The sequence below is a fragment of the Chelonoidis abingdonii genome, chromosome 10, assembly GCF_003597395.2.
Source record: "Chelonoidis abingdonii isolate Lonesome George chromosome 10, CheloAbing_2.0, whole genome shotgun sequence".
In the NCBI taxonomy this organism is placed as follows: Eukaryota; Metazoa; Chordata; order Testudines; family Testudinidae; genus Chelonoidis; species Chelonoidis abingdonii.
Genome location: NC_133778.1, coordinates 70,647,823 through 70,664,475, shown reverse-complemented (window position 1 = coordinate 70,664,475; position 16,653 = coordinate 70,647,823). Strand labels below are relative to the sequence as shown.

General features: G+C 43.6%; 1 protein-coding gene across 2 annotated transcripts in view; it reads left to right on the top strand.

Moving 5' to 3' along the window:
• Positions 1–16,653, top strand: part of PDIA5 (protein disulfide isomerase family A member 5) — a 123,369-nt gene that overhangs the window by 12,104 nt on the left and 94,612 nt on the right. For both annotated transcript variants that reach the window (XM_032797036.2, XM_032797037.2), the window contains exons 2-3: positions 2,549–2,675; positions 8,073–8,160. In XM_032797036.2, coding sequence (XP_032652927.2) covers positions 2,549–2,675; positions 8,073–8,160 — 215 coding nt within the window. The remainder of the gene's footprint in view (positions 1–2,548; positions 2,676–8,072; positions 8,161–16,653) is intronic.

The window sequence follows — 16,653 nt, the reverse complement described above, 5'->3', positions numbered from 1 at the left end:
TAGGGCTGGTCTACACTAGGGGAGGGGATCGGTCTAAGATACGCAACTTAGGCTACATGAATAACGTAGCTGAAGTCGAAGTATCTTAGATCGAGTTACCTACCGTCCTCACGCCGCGGGATCGACGTTCGTGGCTCCCCTTGTCGACTCCGCTACCGCCGTTCGCATTGGTGGAGTTCCAGAGTCGACAGGAGCGCGTTCAGGGATCGATATATCGCATCCAGATGAGAAACGATATATCGATTCCCGAGAAATCAATTGCTACCCGCCGATACGGCTGGTAGTGAAGACGTACCCTAAGAATCATACTCTGTTGGGAGGTTACATGTGGAGTGGGGTAACTCATTCATTTATAGGTGTACATGAGTTTTTACAACTACAGAGTAAATGTCAGTATAGTTTTCTGTAACTTTAGGGTCCCAAACAATGTATTACAGGATTTAATTCACAGGGCTACAGCAATTTCTATCTAACCTGTCAATTGCAAAGGTTCCTGAAAATACTCTGTCCAATCAGGAATTTGAAATATCTTTTCTTTGGAAATGTCTGTCACCAAATAACATTGCTTTTATGGATTTTGGGTTTTGTTTTTCGGCCTTGATGACAAGCTGTTGCTTGTAAATAATTTTGCATTTCATTGCAAATTTAGTGCCTGGAGGAGAGAGCTCTGACTTTGATTGGCGAAGTGTCTTGCTTTTGAACACAGGTCTGTAGCAGACAGGATGCAACAAGAACTGGCTCTTCCTTTTTCATATGCACTCTGGATGCATGTTTTACAGCTCTCTTGGAATGAGACACTTAACTATTAGTACTGTAATTAGGGAAATACTGAACCTCCTATTTGTCTTAGGCAAATAAAACTTTTAGCTAAGCAATTGAGTGTTAAGGTTTTCCTGTAAGGTGAAAATAAACTAGAGAATTTTTCCAGTGAGGCTTCCTATAATCTTTTGATTAGTATGAATGCATTATGATTAGAGTGCAGAAGTGAGGCAAAATTGTCCAATACTTAGGATGATTATTACTGGAGGCTACAGTAATGCAAACAAGTAGTAGAGGCCCCAACTGAGGCGATGGCCCTGTTGTGCTAGGCTTTTTACATACATAGGCTAAGAGGCTGAAAAGTCAAAAGATGTGACAAAAATATTATCCCCATTGTATTGATGGGGAAACAGAGGGTACGTCTACACTGCAATTAAAAACCTGCAGCTGGCCTATGTCAATTGACTTGGGCTCGAGGGGCTTGAGCTAAGGATCTGCTTATTTGTGGTGTAGACTTCCAGGCTCCGGCTGCAGCCCAAGCTCTGGGACCCTTCCAGCTCCATTCTCAGCCTGAATGTCTGTGCCAGGGGTGGCCAACCTGAACCTGAGAAGGAGCCAGAATTTACCAATGTACTTTGCCAAAGAGCCACAGTAATATGTCAGCAGCCCCCGCACCTCCCACCCACCAGGAGCCCTGCCGATCAGCACCCTTCCCACACCTCCTGATCAGTTGTTTCGTGGCGTTCAGGAGGCTCTGGGGGGGAAGAGGGAGGAGCGAAGGCACAGCAGGCTCAGGGTAGGGGGCAGGAAGGGGTGGAGTGGGGTCAGGGATGGTGGCAAAGCCAGGGGTTGAGCAGTGAGCACCCTCCAGCACACTGGAAAGTTGGCACCTGTAGCTGCAGCCCCAGAGTTGGTGCCTCTACAAGGAGCTGCATATTAATTTCTGAAGAGCCGCATGTGGCTCTGGAGCCACAGGTTGGCCACTTCTGGTCTATGCCATTATTAAGCAGCCCCTTAGCCTAAGCTCCATGAGCCTGAGACAGCTGGCATGGGCCAACCATACCCGGAGAGGCAGCGAGATGAAGTGGCTGGTCCAGGGTCACAGAGGATGTGTGTGAGCAAATCTCCTGACTCTCAGTTCAGGAGGCTCTCTAAGATACGGGACTGGGAGTTAGGAGATGTTGGGTGAAATCTTGGCCCCTGTGAAGTCAGTGAGATTTTTGCCATTGATTACAATAGGGGCATGATTTCACCCTTGGATTCTACTCTTGGCTCTGTCACTGACTCTGTCACCTTGGGCAAGTCCCTTAACCTCACTTTCCCTACCTGTAAAAAAAGAGAGACAATATTTGTCCCCTTTGAAAAACATTTGGGGATCTATGGGCAAGAATGCTTTATAAGTACTATATTATTATTTATTATTACAGTGGATAAATAAAATAAGAATTAGGTTACTTGAGGAGCAGATTTTAATGGGTATGTTTGCACACCTCTTAAATAATTGTGGTGGTGGTGGTGGGAAATATTTATCCAATACTTGCCAGTTAGGAATTTCTTTGTGGAAATGCTTAACATTACATGGTTCCAGTTTTGATTGAATGTGGTTTTTGTGGTTGTTGCTTTTTGTTTATCAAATTGTTGTGCAACTTTGATTAAAGCACTAAGTTATCTGAGGTTGGACAGCTTGAAATGCCAGAGAAGTGGTTGGTTTTGGAAGTGCCTTTCTGCATTTGTTTTTCATGCAAGCAGGGAAGTTGTCACTTACATTTCTAACTTCCTGCATCCTTAGGCAGTCCTGCCAGCATGTCTGTTTTCGGTGAAGGTGTCTCCACTCATAGAAAAAATTAGCGACCACAAGGATTTCAAGAAGCTCCTCAGGACACGGAATAACGTATTAGTGCTCTATTCCAAATCTGGTGAGTTCTCCTTTTGCATTTGACTGTTGTTCTTTGTGTCTGATGAACTAGATTATGAGCCCCTGGGTACTTATTTAGGTGCCTAAATACAGACTCCCCATGTTTAGGCCTCTTTTTTAAAAAAGTTGGCCAGTGTTGTCGTCTTTTCCTGTACAGTGATGAGCAGGCTCTTGGTGCTCAATATTTAATAACAGTAATGCACAGTTGTAGTTTAGTGGTTAGAGCAAAGGCCTGGGAATCAGGACTCCTGGGTTCTGTTCCCAGCTCTGTTGCTTACTCCCTCTGTGACCTTGGATAGGACACTTCATTTCTCTATGGCTTTGTTTACCAATTGGCAAAAATGGTCACTACAATATCTATCAGTATTTAGTATTAGTCACAGGTATTTTTAGTAAAAGTCATGGACAGGTCATGGGCAGTAAACAAAAATTCATGGTCCATGACCTGTCCATGACTTGTACTATACACCTGACTGAAACTTGGGTGCTCTGGGGCAGGGGGCAGCCCGGAGGTGGCACAGGTGCTCTCGGGGCAGTGGGGAGCGGTGCATGGTCTGAGACCCCTGCTGCTGCTGGGGGAAGGGGTGGGGGGCTGGCAGGCTCCTCATGGCTCCTGGAGGCAGCTGGCATGTCCCTGCAGCCCCTACATAGGTGGACTCGGAGGTGCTACCAGAGGGGCTCCACATCCTGCTCCTGCACCGAGAGCCTGCTGCACAGCTCCCATTGGCCGGGAACTGTGGCCATTAGGAGATGTGGGGGAAGTCCCTGCAGGTGGAGGCAGCACAGAGAGCTGCCTGGCCACGCCTCTGTCCAGGAGCTGAGGGAGGGACATGCTGCCACTTCTGGGGAGCCCCCCTCCTCCCCCCCCCCAAGGTAAGCACCACCCAGAGCCCTCACACCCTCCTACAGTTGAAGCCTAACACCCTGCCTCAGCCCTGAGCCGCCTCCCTCACCCAAACTTCTGCTGGTGGGGGAAGGGCGCTGTGACCTGAGACTGGCCCAGCAGCGGTCGCATTGGCTGCTGCAGAGGTCACGGAGGTCCTAGAAAGTCATGGAATCTGTGACTTCTGTGACAGAGTCACAGCCTGTCTATCAGACATGGGTATTTCTAATGTGCCTGTCGCCGTAATATTTAAGTACCAACCTCAGGGTGCTGCATTGTAGGGCAGAATGAATGAACGTTTAGAATACCTAAATCCAGCCATTTGTATTGCTAACACCTTTTGGATTTTCTATGTTGCCTCTTGTCTTAATTACCATAACAGTGGGCCTCTTGTGTTGCTCCCATCTCCCTCATCTCATACCATGTCACTTGTCCCTCTAAGATCTTTTCACTGTCGTCTACAAATCTTATGCAAACTCTCCATCCTCCCCTTTAAGGCTGTTCAATCTTGCTCTTATGAACCTCTTTAATCTTATTTCCTCTTGCTCCTTACCCTTCTGCTTTACTTCCTTTTCCTGTTTGTGCCTTTGTGTCTTCCTTTGTGCTGCTTCCCAACCTTGGAACAGCCTTCTGCTTCTTGGTATGTACCTGTTCTGTCTCTCCCATGCCTCTTAGTTAAAACCAGTGTCTTCCGTGAATTCTCCCCTGCTGATCTTCTTACCAGAGATGTCCCCTCACAATCCATAACTGAAATCTTGCCCTGTGTCTTTGTGTCATCAGACATTGATTGCAATTTCTTTTGGACAGTGGTACTGTCTTGCTCTGTGTGTCATAAAGTACTGGGTTTATTTATGGTGCCAGGTGAAAGAAACGGTGCTCTGAGATCCTTGGGGAAATGCAAAATGCTGTTATTGTCATGGATTTGATACTCATTTGGCCAGCACACATGAGAACTGCTGATTAACTGTTAAGCGAGATCAAAACAGTCTCTTTAATGCTGCTGCTTCTCGCCCTCCAGCCCCCACAAGTACAGTAAGGAAAAGGAAGTAGCCAGGAAATGTTGTTTTTTCATATTAATGTCTTTTGAACTGTGCTTAGTGAGATGGACCCAAATTCTGTTCTCTGTTACACTGGTGTAAATCGAGTAACCCCATTGACTTCAGTGGAGTTACTCCAAATTTACACTACTGCAACTAAAAGCAGAATTTGGACCCTTAATATGGTGTTCCAGTGTTCGTTCCCCAAAAGATTTATTGTTGATAGAATTCTCCTGTTTGCTAAAGTGCAGATGCTTGGGGGAATTAACTTTATTTCTGAGGTGTGGTAGGGTGAGGGGTTATGCTGAAATGGTTAAACTGGCACATACGCAACATGTGACTTAAATACTGTTAAAATATTTATATGTTTGGTATAATGGGAAAGTGCTTAGACTTGGCCAAAAATGTCTGCGGAACAAACTCAACGTGAAAATCATAAATTGTGTTTCTAACATTTTTCTATTTGAAAAGAACATTTGTTAAAACATAAGACAACTGTATTGTTCAGCTTTTTAAAAGTTTCTTTTTTTTCCCAGGCTTAACATTGTTAGTGGTGGTAGCTTTCATTTTTAGTAGTACAATCGCAGCACTTCAGCACAGACACTTGTCAAATAAATGTCACCCTATGGACATGCTTCAAAAGTCATATTCTCGCTCTCTTTTTTTAAATTTAATTGGTTGGATTTAACAATGTAAAGCATTGCACTGAGAGCTGTCTGGGGATTAACATTTCCTAGAGTGGTGATCCTTATACACAATTAAAAAATCTCTTGCTTAGCTGCTGTCCTGTAAAAAAGTCATTGGGCACGATTCTAATCCGAGATATGCACCATGCATCTGTGTTGAGATTCTGGTCGGCTGACAGTCACATTGCTGATGAGAAGGGTTAAAATATCATGTGGGGCTCAAGCAAGTGCTACCTAATATTTCTGGTACATGCAGAAAACTCATTGATCATGAGGGATGCACTCACCTGAGGTATATGCTTATTCCATGCTAATAGATGACTTCTACAACCATTGTTGCAGTCCATGGAGGGAACTCTCTCCATGTTCTCGTCCAATATTTTCCAGTTTGAAATGCTTTCTTGGCACTGGATTTGGTGATTGGGTATATTTAGGCTTGAAAGGATTAGGTTTTTAATGGTGAATGTCTTGTTAAGATTGATTTCACCATACACACACAAACAAATGAAAAAATATTTTCATCAGTACTCATCGAAATTTACAGGTAGGCAGAGGAAGAAAAATGCTGCTTGAGAACTTATTAGAATTTGATTAAAGGATATTTTCTTTGTATATTTTGACATGTAATGTTGAGCCCTCTCGTAATTTCATGCAACTGTGAAATGTAAAGCCATAAATATTTGAAAAAATGCTTTAAGATAAACATTGATATTATCCCTTGAAATTATATTAAAAAAACCCCCCTCATTTGGCCAAGCCTAGGTATTTTGTTGCATTCTGTACTTTTTGGAGCACGTGCCAGTCGCATAGGGTCAGTGTTTGGGGACGAGGATAGTTTCCTTAGTACTGATTTCAGTGGGAGGAGTCCTTGACAGCATAACTTCCTTGAGCCTATGCTGCAGAGACATGGAGCAATGCTGGGGATTATGGAGCTGGTATACAGAGAAGGTGGTTCCTGTTACTTAGATTCCAAGATAACACGTGCTTCATAAACATCCTACGTAGAACAAGAATTCTGTTTAAAAATTCAGCTGATAAGCAGAAAAGGAATGTTCTTTGCAGCCCATGCCTCCTTGTTAACCCAACCAGCATCTCCATATGTACACTGAAGAAGAGAGAGAGAACCCTCTTATGAGAGCCTTTGGGGCAGAAGTGCTGTTGTTTAAAACTACCCTCTGGGAACTCTCAGGCCTTGATTTGTCTGGGAAACAGGTTGGCTTGTTTTTATAGATCAAGTTAGCTAACCCACTTTGAAATAGCAAAGAGTCCTGTGGCACTTTGTAGACTAACAGACGTATTGGAGCATGAGCTTTCGTGGGTGAATACCCACTTCGTCAGATGCATGTAGAAACTACTGAGCTTCAGTTCATCTGCAAATTTAACACCATCAACTCAGGATTAAACAAAGATTGTGAATGGCTAGCCCACTACAAAAGCAGTTTCTCCTCCCTTGGTGTTCACACCTCAAGTGCTCGAGGGCCTCATCCTTCCTGATTGAACTAACTTCATTATCTCCAGCCTGATTCTTGCTTGCATATATATACCTGCCTCTGGAAATTTCCACTACATGCATCCGACGAAGTGGGTATTCACCCATGAAAGCTCATGCTCCAATACGTCTGTTAGTCTATAAGGTGCCACAGGACTCTTTGCTGCTTTTACAGATTCAGACTAACACGGCTACCCCTGTGATGCTTGACCTGTTTGAAATGGCCTTCAACTCTTAGTGTAGGTTAAGTTCAAGGCCTTAGTAATCGAGTTAGCTGGTAACAGATGGCCCTAGTGAAGAGTCAAAGGTGGAACCCTACAATTGGGAAAGGTTCCAGTCTTGCTAGTTGATTGGTGTAGACAAGTGGCTCTGTTCATGAGGATTAGCTTGTGGGGTCAGGGCCTAACCTGGTGGGATGTGATAGGCTTGTTTTTTTTTGTTAGCTGAGGAGCCAGCAATGGGAGCTCTTGTGGTTTTGATGGTTCCATTAAAATTATGTTTTATAGTGGAGCAGCTGATTTCTTTTAATACGAAAGAGGTTTTTGGAGTCTAGAACAGTTTTTATTGTAACGGTTTTAAGAAGTCAGATATTGGGTTGAAAATAAAAATGCTTCTGGCTTCCCTCCTTAATTTTTTTTTCTGATTATTGTTAATAAGATTTTGCACTTACAATAGTGCTTTGGGGTATTTTGGAATAAAAGTGCTTTATAAAAACCTACACATATTTTTGGCAATGCTATGCCATATCTATCTTTGGAATTACAGATGCAGCCACTTGTAGGGTTAAAATGATAAGGCCCCCTTTACCATAGTATTTGAGCATCTCTTTAATGTAATGTATTAATCCTCCCAACATCCGTGTAAGTGAATAAAGTGCTGCTATTTACAGATGGGAAACAGAGCGACTAAGTGACTTGCCAAAGGTCACATAAGAAGTCTCTGGTGGAGCAAGGAATCAAACCTCTCTCTCCCAGAGCGTTCGCTAATGCTCTAACCACTAGACTGTCTTTCCAAGGCAAACCAGTGAGTGCACAGCTGTAGGGAGAAGGAGGTGGGAGAAAGAAAGATACTGAAGTCTGAGGTAGAATGCATGACATATTCCCAGAAATGTAGGCAGTGGTGCATGCTGTAGGTATAAATGTTCAGGGTATCAGCGCTCCTTTCAAATTACACAAGCGTTACTGATTTGATTTCTCTTACAAATGGCACTCTAGGAAAAATGTTCTCTCTCTGCTTTGAGCAAAAGATTTGCAATTGCTGTATCTGCTGATTGGATTAACGCTGTTATTACTGTTGTTTTCAGCTGCCGCTGCTGAAAATCCGCTCAGGTTCCTGTCTGACGTGGCCCAAGAGGTGAAAGGACGAGGTACTATAGCCTGGATCGATTGTGGGTATGTGATGTGCTGTTTTCTTTCCCTGCTTCCTCTCCAGTCTTTTTTTGGTACTGTGAATTTACCTCTTCAGTAGCTGTAAATCGATCACCTCATATAATGGAAAGCACTTTGTCATGAAGGGTAACCCTGTAACTGGAGTGGCTGTACCTTTTACACATCTTTCTAGTCTTCCTTTGGGATGTGCTTGGGATAGTCTCTTCCCCACAGTTCTTGTCAATTCATTTCTGCCAGCATGTTCGTTGGTCATTAGCTGGGAACACTGGAGCATGGTCTTTCTTTTGCTGTGTCTCCCCCAGCCACTTCAGAAGGGAATGCAGCATGAAAGCTCTGCTCTCCTCCCTCCTTGGTAGGGTGACCAGATAGCAAGTATGAAAAATTGGGACTGGGGTTGGGGGTAATAGGTGCCTATATAAGAAAAAGGCCCAAATATCGGGGCTGTCCCTATAAAATCAGGACATCTGGTCACCCTCCTCCTTGGCTCCTCATGGAAGAGATTGCAACACACAAGACTCTGTGAGCTGGAAGAGAGATTGGAGTGTACTCTGACAGCACATCCTCATCCTCTGTGCTCCATGCCTGGGAAACTACAGCTTAGGCTGTTCTCTGCTGGAGGAGAGCAGCAGGCTCAGAGGATGTTAAATATGCAGCAGTGAACAAGGGGACCTTCCTATGGTTGAAACAGAACTTCACAGTGGACGCAATTGACCCCTGTGCAGTGGGGCAGCCCCAAACCTATGCAACACTTACATTGTATATTGAGGATAACTTAGCTGTGGTAAAACATGCAAACATTGCATGATTTGTATAACTCTTTGATTTGTAAGGGACCTGCAGTTAGAGCATTTCATGAGAAGATGTATTTTAGAAACTTGCTCTCTCGCTTGTAGTTTCATGGCAGTTCTCAATGCAACACTGGGGAAACTTTGTCTTTTTTTGGTAAGTAATCACTTATTTGAGGGGGAAGGAACAGGTGTGCAGTTTGGTTTTAAGATCTGAAAGCCTCTGTGGTTCTGTTCATGATGCTGACAATAGCACAGTACATGTGGGTTTAGTTTTCATATCCTGGTTTGTGTTTCTGTCTCTACATCTTGAAAGTCATGCTTTTCTGTCTGCTGTTGACAATGTCCACTTCTTGTTCTTATAAGGGAACAGATTGCTGGCTACCTTTCTAGAGGCTGATATGCTATAGTACAAGGAGATGCACCATGGTCAGGTTTAGCTCATCTATAAACTTAAAGGGATTTTTCTAAAATTGTATTTTTGAGTCCAGGCCCTTCCTCTTTTGTTAGAAAACAGTGACCCACAATAAAAGTTATTGGTTAACCAAAGTTAATTCATCATTGTTTTTTGCTCCCTGCCACCTCTAAACAAATCATAACTAACAGGGGTCATGTTATGCCTTTCTTCTATGTCAGGGGTGGCCAACCTGAGCCTGAGAGAGAGCCAGAATTTACCAATGTACATTGCCAAAGAGCCACAGTAAAATGTCAGCAGCTTCCCTTCATCTATCTCCCCTCCCCCGTCCCAGCACCTCCCACCTATCGGCAGCCCTGCCAGTCAGTGCCTCTCTCTCCCTCCCTGCACCTCCTGATCAGCTGTTTCGTGGCAGGCAGGAGACTCAGGGTGGGGGGGGAGGAGCGAGGGCACGGCATGCTCAGGGGAGGGGGTGGGAAGGGGTGGACTAGGGGCAGGGCCTGTAGAAGAGCAGTTTGAACAGTGAGCACCCCCCAGGACGCTGGAAAGTTGGTGCCTGTAGCTTCAGCCCCAGAGTCGGTGTCTCTACAAGGAGCCGCATACTAACTTCTGAAGAGCCGCATGTGGCTCCGGAGCCACAGGTTGGTCACCCCTGTTCTACGTTCTTGTTCTGTTAGGCCAGTCCAAATGAATGTTATGTCTTCGTCCCAGGAGATGAAGACAGTGGTTGAGATTGTTAGCTGGCATAAACTGGGGTAGCTCCATTGATATCAGTGGAACTGTATCAGTTTCCAACCTCTGAGGCTTTAACTCAGCAACTGGATTGTGAAGAAGAAAATGTAATGGGGAAATGTGGCATATCTCTTAGGTCCGCTCTCCTGCCAAAAAATATCAATGACAACTAAAACTTGACAGGCACTGAGGTCTAGTGAATAGGACACCTGACTAGAAGTCAGGAGACCTGGGTTCTTTTCACAGATTTGCTGCTGACCTACTGTGAGACATTGGGCAAGTCTCTTCACCTCTCTATGACTTTGTTTCTCCTCTCACCCTTTCTCTTCCTTTTCTGATTTAGATTGTCACTATGGATCAGGAGCTGTTGCTTACTGTGTGTGTGGGTACAACTCCTAGCGTAGTGTGCTCCCATCTTGGTTGGAATCTCTAGGTGCTACTGTAACACACATAATAATCATAAGCTTTTATGTAAATTTTAGCATTATAACAGGGAGAAATACCCAGTATTTAGGGCCCAATCCTGGTCCCATTTGAAGTCAATGGGAGTATTGTTGTTGAGTTCAGTGGGATCAGAATCTGGCCCTTAATTTCCCTGTGTTGGGATGGGAGGAGGAAACTCAACGTTTTGATCATTGAATTACAACAGGTTCTATTGACTTTAATTCTAATATCTTCCTCCCTCTGCTTTCCTTCCAATAGGCTGTCACTTAAAACAAGCTTCCTTTATGAGTTACTCACAAGGAATATACTTTAACTTGAGACTTTAATACTTCAATTTACTTTCTAATATGTGTGGCACTTACAGTGCTTTTCATCTGGTCAGAGCAGAGTTCTGTACAAACATAATGAATTAATCCATATCACCAGTATGAGGGGGGCAAGTATTGTCCTGAGAGAAGTGAAATGACTTGCTGAAAGTTGTACCGTAAATCACTGGCAGAGCTGGGAATAGATATCCTGGCTTCAAGATTGCTCCTTTTAACCCCAGATAATGCTGTTACAACAGTAATTGAGTGTACTAATAATGGATGTCATAAGTAGATAGGTAAGGTAAGGGTTAAGTTTCTTTTACCTGGAAAGGGTAACCAAACACCTGACCAGAGGACCAATCAGAGAACTGGATTGTTTAAAGTCAGGGGCGGGAATTTGTATACTCGGGGTCTTTGTTGTTTTCTCGGCTATGAGTAAACAAGTTTTCTTCTAACTCCATCTTATCTCAAATATTCTACCAAAAGTCTGTGAGTACAAAGGGAAACAAAGTAATTCGGCTATGAGGAGCTTTGTGTTGTATTTACAGATGTGGATTGCTGGGTCTTTGTTGCTTCCTCGGCTGTGAGGGACAAGCTATCTTGCTAATTCCAATCTTCTTCTCATTCTACTAAAAGGCAGTGAGTACAAAACGGAAACAGAGTAAAATCGGCTATGATATGCTTTGCTTTGTACTTACTGTGTGTGATTGCTGGTCTATTTAAATTGGCTATTTTTTAAATCAGACTGGGTTGTTCATATTTTCTTAAGTAGGAGCCTGTATTAATTTTTATGCAAGTTATTATTCTGTATTTTCTCTTTTTCTATATAAAGCTTTCTTTTTCAAAACTTGTGGAAGTTCTTTTTCTAGTAAGGCAGAGAAATTGAAACCTCTGTATCAGGTATCTGTCTCCCTCACGGGAAGGCAGGAACGGGGAAAGGCAAAGCCAAGCTGTTGGTATTTTGCATCTCAATTGTCCTGAGGGGAAAGAACGCTTATCTCTTGGGAAGCAGAGAAACAGGTTATCTGGAGGTCCCCCCAGGGGAGGGTTGGGGACACCAGAGAGAGGAAAGGGGGGTCAGGCCCTATTAATTCCTGGCCTGGTGGCAGCCTATCAGATCTAAGCTGGAGATTAAGCTTAGAGGATTTCATGCTAGTACTTCATATTTGAACTCTAATGTTCAAATTGAGGAAAAATACTACGACAGGAGACCATGTTGTAAATGTGGTGTGGGTTGTAATCTGTCAGAGGGCTGATCTATATTAATGTTCAGAGGGTTCGATTTGGGAAGAGACTTAAAAAACTTGGATGCTTTTCCCAGACATAAGCAGACTTTCAGAGGTCTTTTCGTGCCCCCTCATTCACAGTGAGATGTCTTAACAGAGAGAGATGAACCAGCTGAGTGCCGGAGACTGAGTGAGGGAAGGCCAGGAGTCTTGATGGTAGCCAGGGGAGTTCGGTTGCAGATCTGAATTGGTTTGGTTTTGAGTCAAGTTTTGCTTTGTGGTTTATTGTTTTAAAGCCGTGAAGAGCCCTCTGAAATCAATGTATTCGCAGAGGATGGGGTATTATGTTTTTGCTCTCGAAAGATTTTCCAACCCATTGCCTCTTCTTTTCTGCAAGAGGCTGCAAACTACCGGTGGCTCCTCTCGTTCTAGCCAGAAGGTGTGGAAGGTGACTGTAGAGCCTTCTGTTGCTGACCACAAAGGCCTGTTTTCAGGAGTGCTGAACAGCTGAGCCCTACCAGAGCTGCTCAAGATACTCTCCCATTGCAAATTTTTTGTGACGCTTATTTGTGGTCTCGGCACGGAAACAACAAATGCACAGATGTAGGGATATTTACAGGGCAGGCTCAATTTGTTTTACAAATATTGACGAGAAATGGTTTGTTTGGCAGCAGTATTTTCCACTCCCTTAAGCAGAGAATTTTGGCTATAGTCTCTATGCCCTGCTATAGCGAACTCCCTTTGCTTTCAGATATGTGCGTTGGCACGGCTGGCATTCATGCAGAGTTGTAGTTGCTGCCTTCGGCTCAGCTCCCGTGTGGCGATGAAAGCGCTACTTCTTCTATTGGCCATATTCACCGCTTTCTCAAGGCACGGTGGTTTTTGCTCCTTTTTGAGGAGAAAGCAAGAGTATATTGCTCCCCCAACAAAGCTGGTGGTTATTAATCTGTTGTTGAGCACTAGCTGAGCTTTCTCTGCTGTGTGAAATACAGAGGAAGATGCAGGCCTTACCACCGGAAGTTTTCTGTCTAAATAGCCTACTTACATGTAAACCAGCTTCCCCCCTCAGGGGTTTCCATGGGTCAAGCAAGAGGTTAGGCATGAGCTCTCCGGTCCAGTGCTGATGGAAACAGAGCAGCCCCTGGAAGGCCAGGAAGACATGGCCTTGCATAGACTCTGGGGGAAGAGCTGGTTGCTTGCCCAGCTAATTAGCATGGAGAAAAGCTGCTGCTTAGTTGGTAGCAGCTCTTACAAAGATAGCTGAGTTCCTCCAGAATAGATGTGACTGGCTTCCCTGTGATGTTTTGGACACAGTTCGGCAACGTGCTGAGCGCCTTCCACTCCCAGGCCTCTGGGATTTATTCACGTGCATCAGTCCCTTGCTAGAGCAGGGCCCTATTGTATATAGGCTCTGGGGCCTCTTAGCATGTTGCAGCATAAAGCCATTACTCAGCAGCTGGATTTGAAGTGATTCATATTGGCTTAAGCCCTGGTAGAAAGGAGCTGACCCCTACTAAGCGGGTGCTTTTGCTGGTGGAATTCATCAAAATATCAAAGTGAGGACTCTTGGTTCCTATGTGAGGTGCCCTGGGTGGCTCTGTACGTAATGAAACACGAAGCAGTTCAGTTATGAATAAAAGATCCGCAAACGATGTGACAAAAATACTTACATTTTATTTCAGCCTTTCCACGTTTTAATTAGGAAGCCCTCACGGAGGCGTTTGATGTTGAATGAATTGCAGCGTGTGAGATGTCAGAATGTTGAATTAATAATGTCTGGTGAGATGCAGTTTTACCCATGACATCTACTTTTTGCTGCTGTCTATTTAAACAGAATGCTCCCGTTTACGCATTTCAAGATCTAGTGCATCACTTCTGGATTAGAAACTAACAGCGAACTATATGAGGGTTCAGTAAACCTTCATATCGTATCTGGATGGGGACAGCTGTTGGCAAGATAAGATTTCCTATGAACTGCTCCGGTGTGGGCTATAAGCGCTTAGAATGAGGCACCCGAAATACAAACTGACTCAGGTAGGGTAGTCTAATAGCTGGAGCAAGGAATTGGGAGTCAGGTCTTCTGCGTTCTATTCCCAGCTCTGCCACTGACTGTTTATAATTTTGGACAATTAACTTAAGTCTCTGTGCCTTGGTTTACCGGACAAATGGATAGGTTAACACCTAACTCCCATGAATGTTGTAAGGCTTAAATAGTTAATTTTTATCAAGTGTTTGGAGATTTTTTTGAATGACAAAAGTACAAAGTTAAAATACTTCTTACTGTACAGTTAATGCGTCCCGATGCTTATGTGGTGGGAAAGCAAATCATCAAAAAAGGCTTGATGTTTCGTTAAGAGTCTAGTTCAGCTTTCACAAATGCGGGCGTGGATCTGGCCGTAAGTTTGCAGGGGAACTGAAATGGGGAATAGAAAGCTTAACTTCTTTGAAAAGAGAGAATTATTTTCAATCCTTATTGTGACCGTAAAATAGGCTATGTGGTAAAATAGGGTGATTTAAGAGCTGTGTGTGGTGCAGTGTGAGGCTCCTCACCGTGTGCATCTGATTGGCTTACTCTACCTAGTGCCGCTGCAGATCTTCCATGTGCACAGCTCCCATTGTGCTCCCTGGCGTTCCATATACTGAGAGGATGCAGGATTGGGGCCACGAATTGGTGATTTGCGTAATGGGTAAATCAAAAGAGCTGTGTCAAATGTAATAGGACAGTTCTTTGGGCTCTTTGTAGCAAATGTTGGCATGGCTTAGCAGTGACAAGTATAAACTGTGAAATGACGTAAATTATTTCTGTGTTGGGGTGTGGTGGTAGAATCCCAGTGTTGTTATACTGCTTGGATTGAAGTTCAGTCACTCATTACTCAGGTATCTTTGGCCTAAACAAAGGAAAACCTAACCTCAGCTTGGAAGGCGCTGTGATCTGGTTTTGAAGGTTACCAATCATTCTCAGATTAGTTTGCAATGGACGGGGCAGAACTAGAGTGCATCTGAGTGGAGGGGGAAGGGATGGGTGGTACAGAAAATCAGGTGTGTGTGTGTGTGTGTGTGAGAGAGATTAAGGAAGTGAAGTAGTTATTTGGGAGATGTGGTCAGGAGGGTGTGGCAAAGGGTCTCTAGAGAACCTTTATGCTCTAAAATGATATCCAAAACACTGATGCCTCTTTCTGCCCCAAATTCCTACCCACAAGAAAAGAGGAAACTTATAAAAATTTTTAAAAAAAGAAAAACAAAAAAGAGACAACCTCCCTATCCCAACCCCGCTGTGACTTTGAAAACAGACAGGTGCCAAGGACTCCATAAAGTCTACCATGAACTTTGCTGTCCCTGTTAATTATACATGAAAGGTGCTCTGATACTACCATGTTGGGTGGCAGTACGAAACTCTAAGATAGATGGAGAGATAGAAGTGAGAATTGCGTCAGACTGTATGCAGGTCACCTTTTAAATGCTGACATTCTGCTGAACACTCTCTGAAGGACACTTAGGAGTAGCCGGGGTATTTTGAATGTGTGGCTCTCCTGCCCTATTTGTTTAATTGGGTATTTGAATTTGGTATCCCCATCTGATCCAGCTTCTTCTGGAATCCCAGGAATTTGTCTGCTGTTCTCTGACAACATTTTTGGTTTAGTATCATTTTCCCAATTATGAAAACTGGTTTTGAAAAGCAAACCAAAACAAAACAAGTGCATATTGCTTTGGCTTTGAGTAATTAATCCTTCATCAAACACACATGGTGCTTTTTAACGTAGGTCCCAAACAGAAACAAAGCTGTTAGTGTGGTTCCCATCTGCTGTCACAGAGCATGTGCTCAGATTTAGCACATCCAGACTGTTTGTTCGTTAGGGAAATGCCATCTGGCCTAAGATCCCTTGCACTTGGGTTGGTCTTAATCCCACCTTCCTGCTTCCATGTCATATCTCAGTCCTGTCTACCTCCTCCAGAAATGGGTGTAGGTGGCAGATGAATGCCTTTGTAAGATATTGCTCTCCTTCCCTTCCGATATGTTACCGTATTTGTTAGCTGTTGGGTGAAATAGTTTTCTATGAGTTTCTCATTTCCTGATGTTTTGAATACAGAATGTTTTTATAGGATCTGTAGTATATTAATTGGTTTAATTACTTGGGATGGAGGAGAGGGACTTTTAAGAGTCTAAAATCATCTCAATTTTTGTGATTGAAGGTGGAAATAAGAACTGGTCAAAAATGGGATGCAAATTTATTTGATCTATTTATTTCAACTTTTGTCACTTTATTTATTTTATTTTATTTATTTTGGGAGTAGGGTTTGAAATTTTGATCAGAAACTTTGATGAAGTTGTGAATTTCAGAACTTTTTTCCTAGAGCTGGTGAAGAGAGAGAAGAAGAAAGAAAGGAATGCAGTGCTGTTGCATTTATACAGTGTCTAAGGGTATGTCTACACTACAGGATTATTTCGATTGTACATAAACCGGTTTATGTAAAAAACAGATGGTATAAAGTCGAGTGCACGCAGCCACACAAAGCACAATAATTCGATGGTGTGCGTCCATGTACCGATGCTAGTGTCGATTTCTGGAGCGTTGCACTGTGGGTAG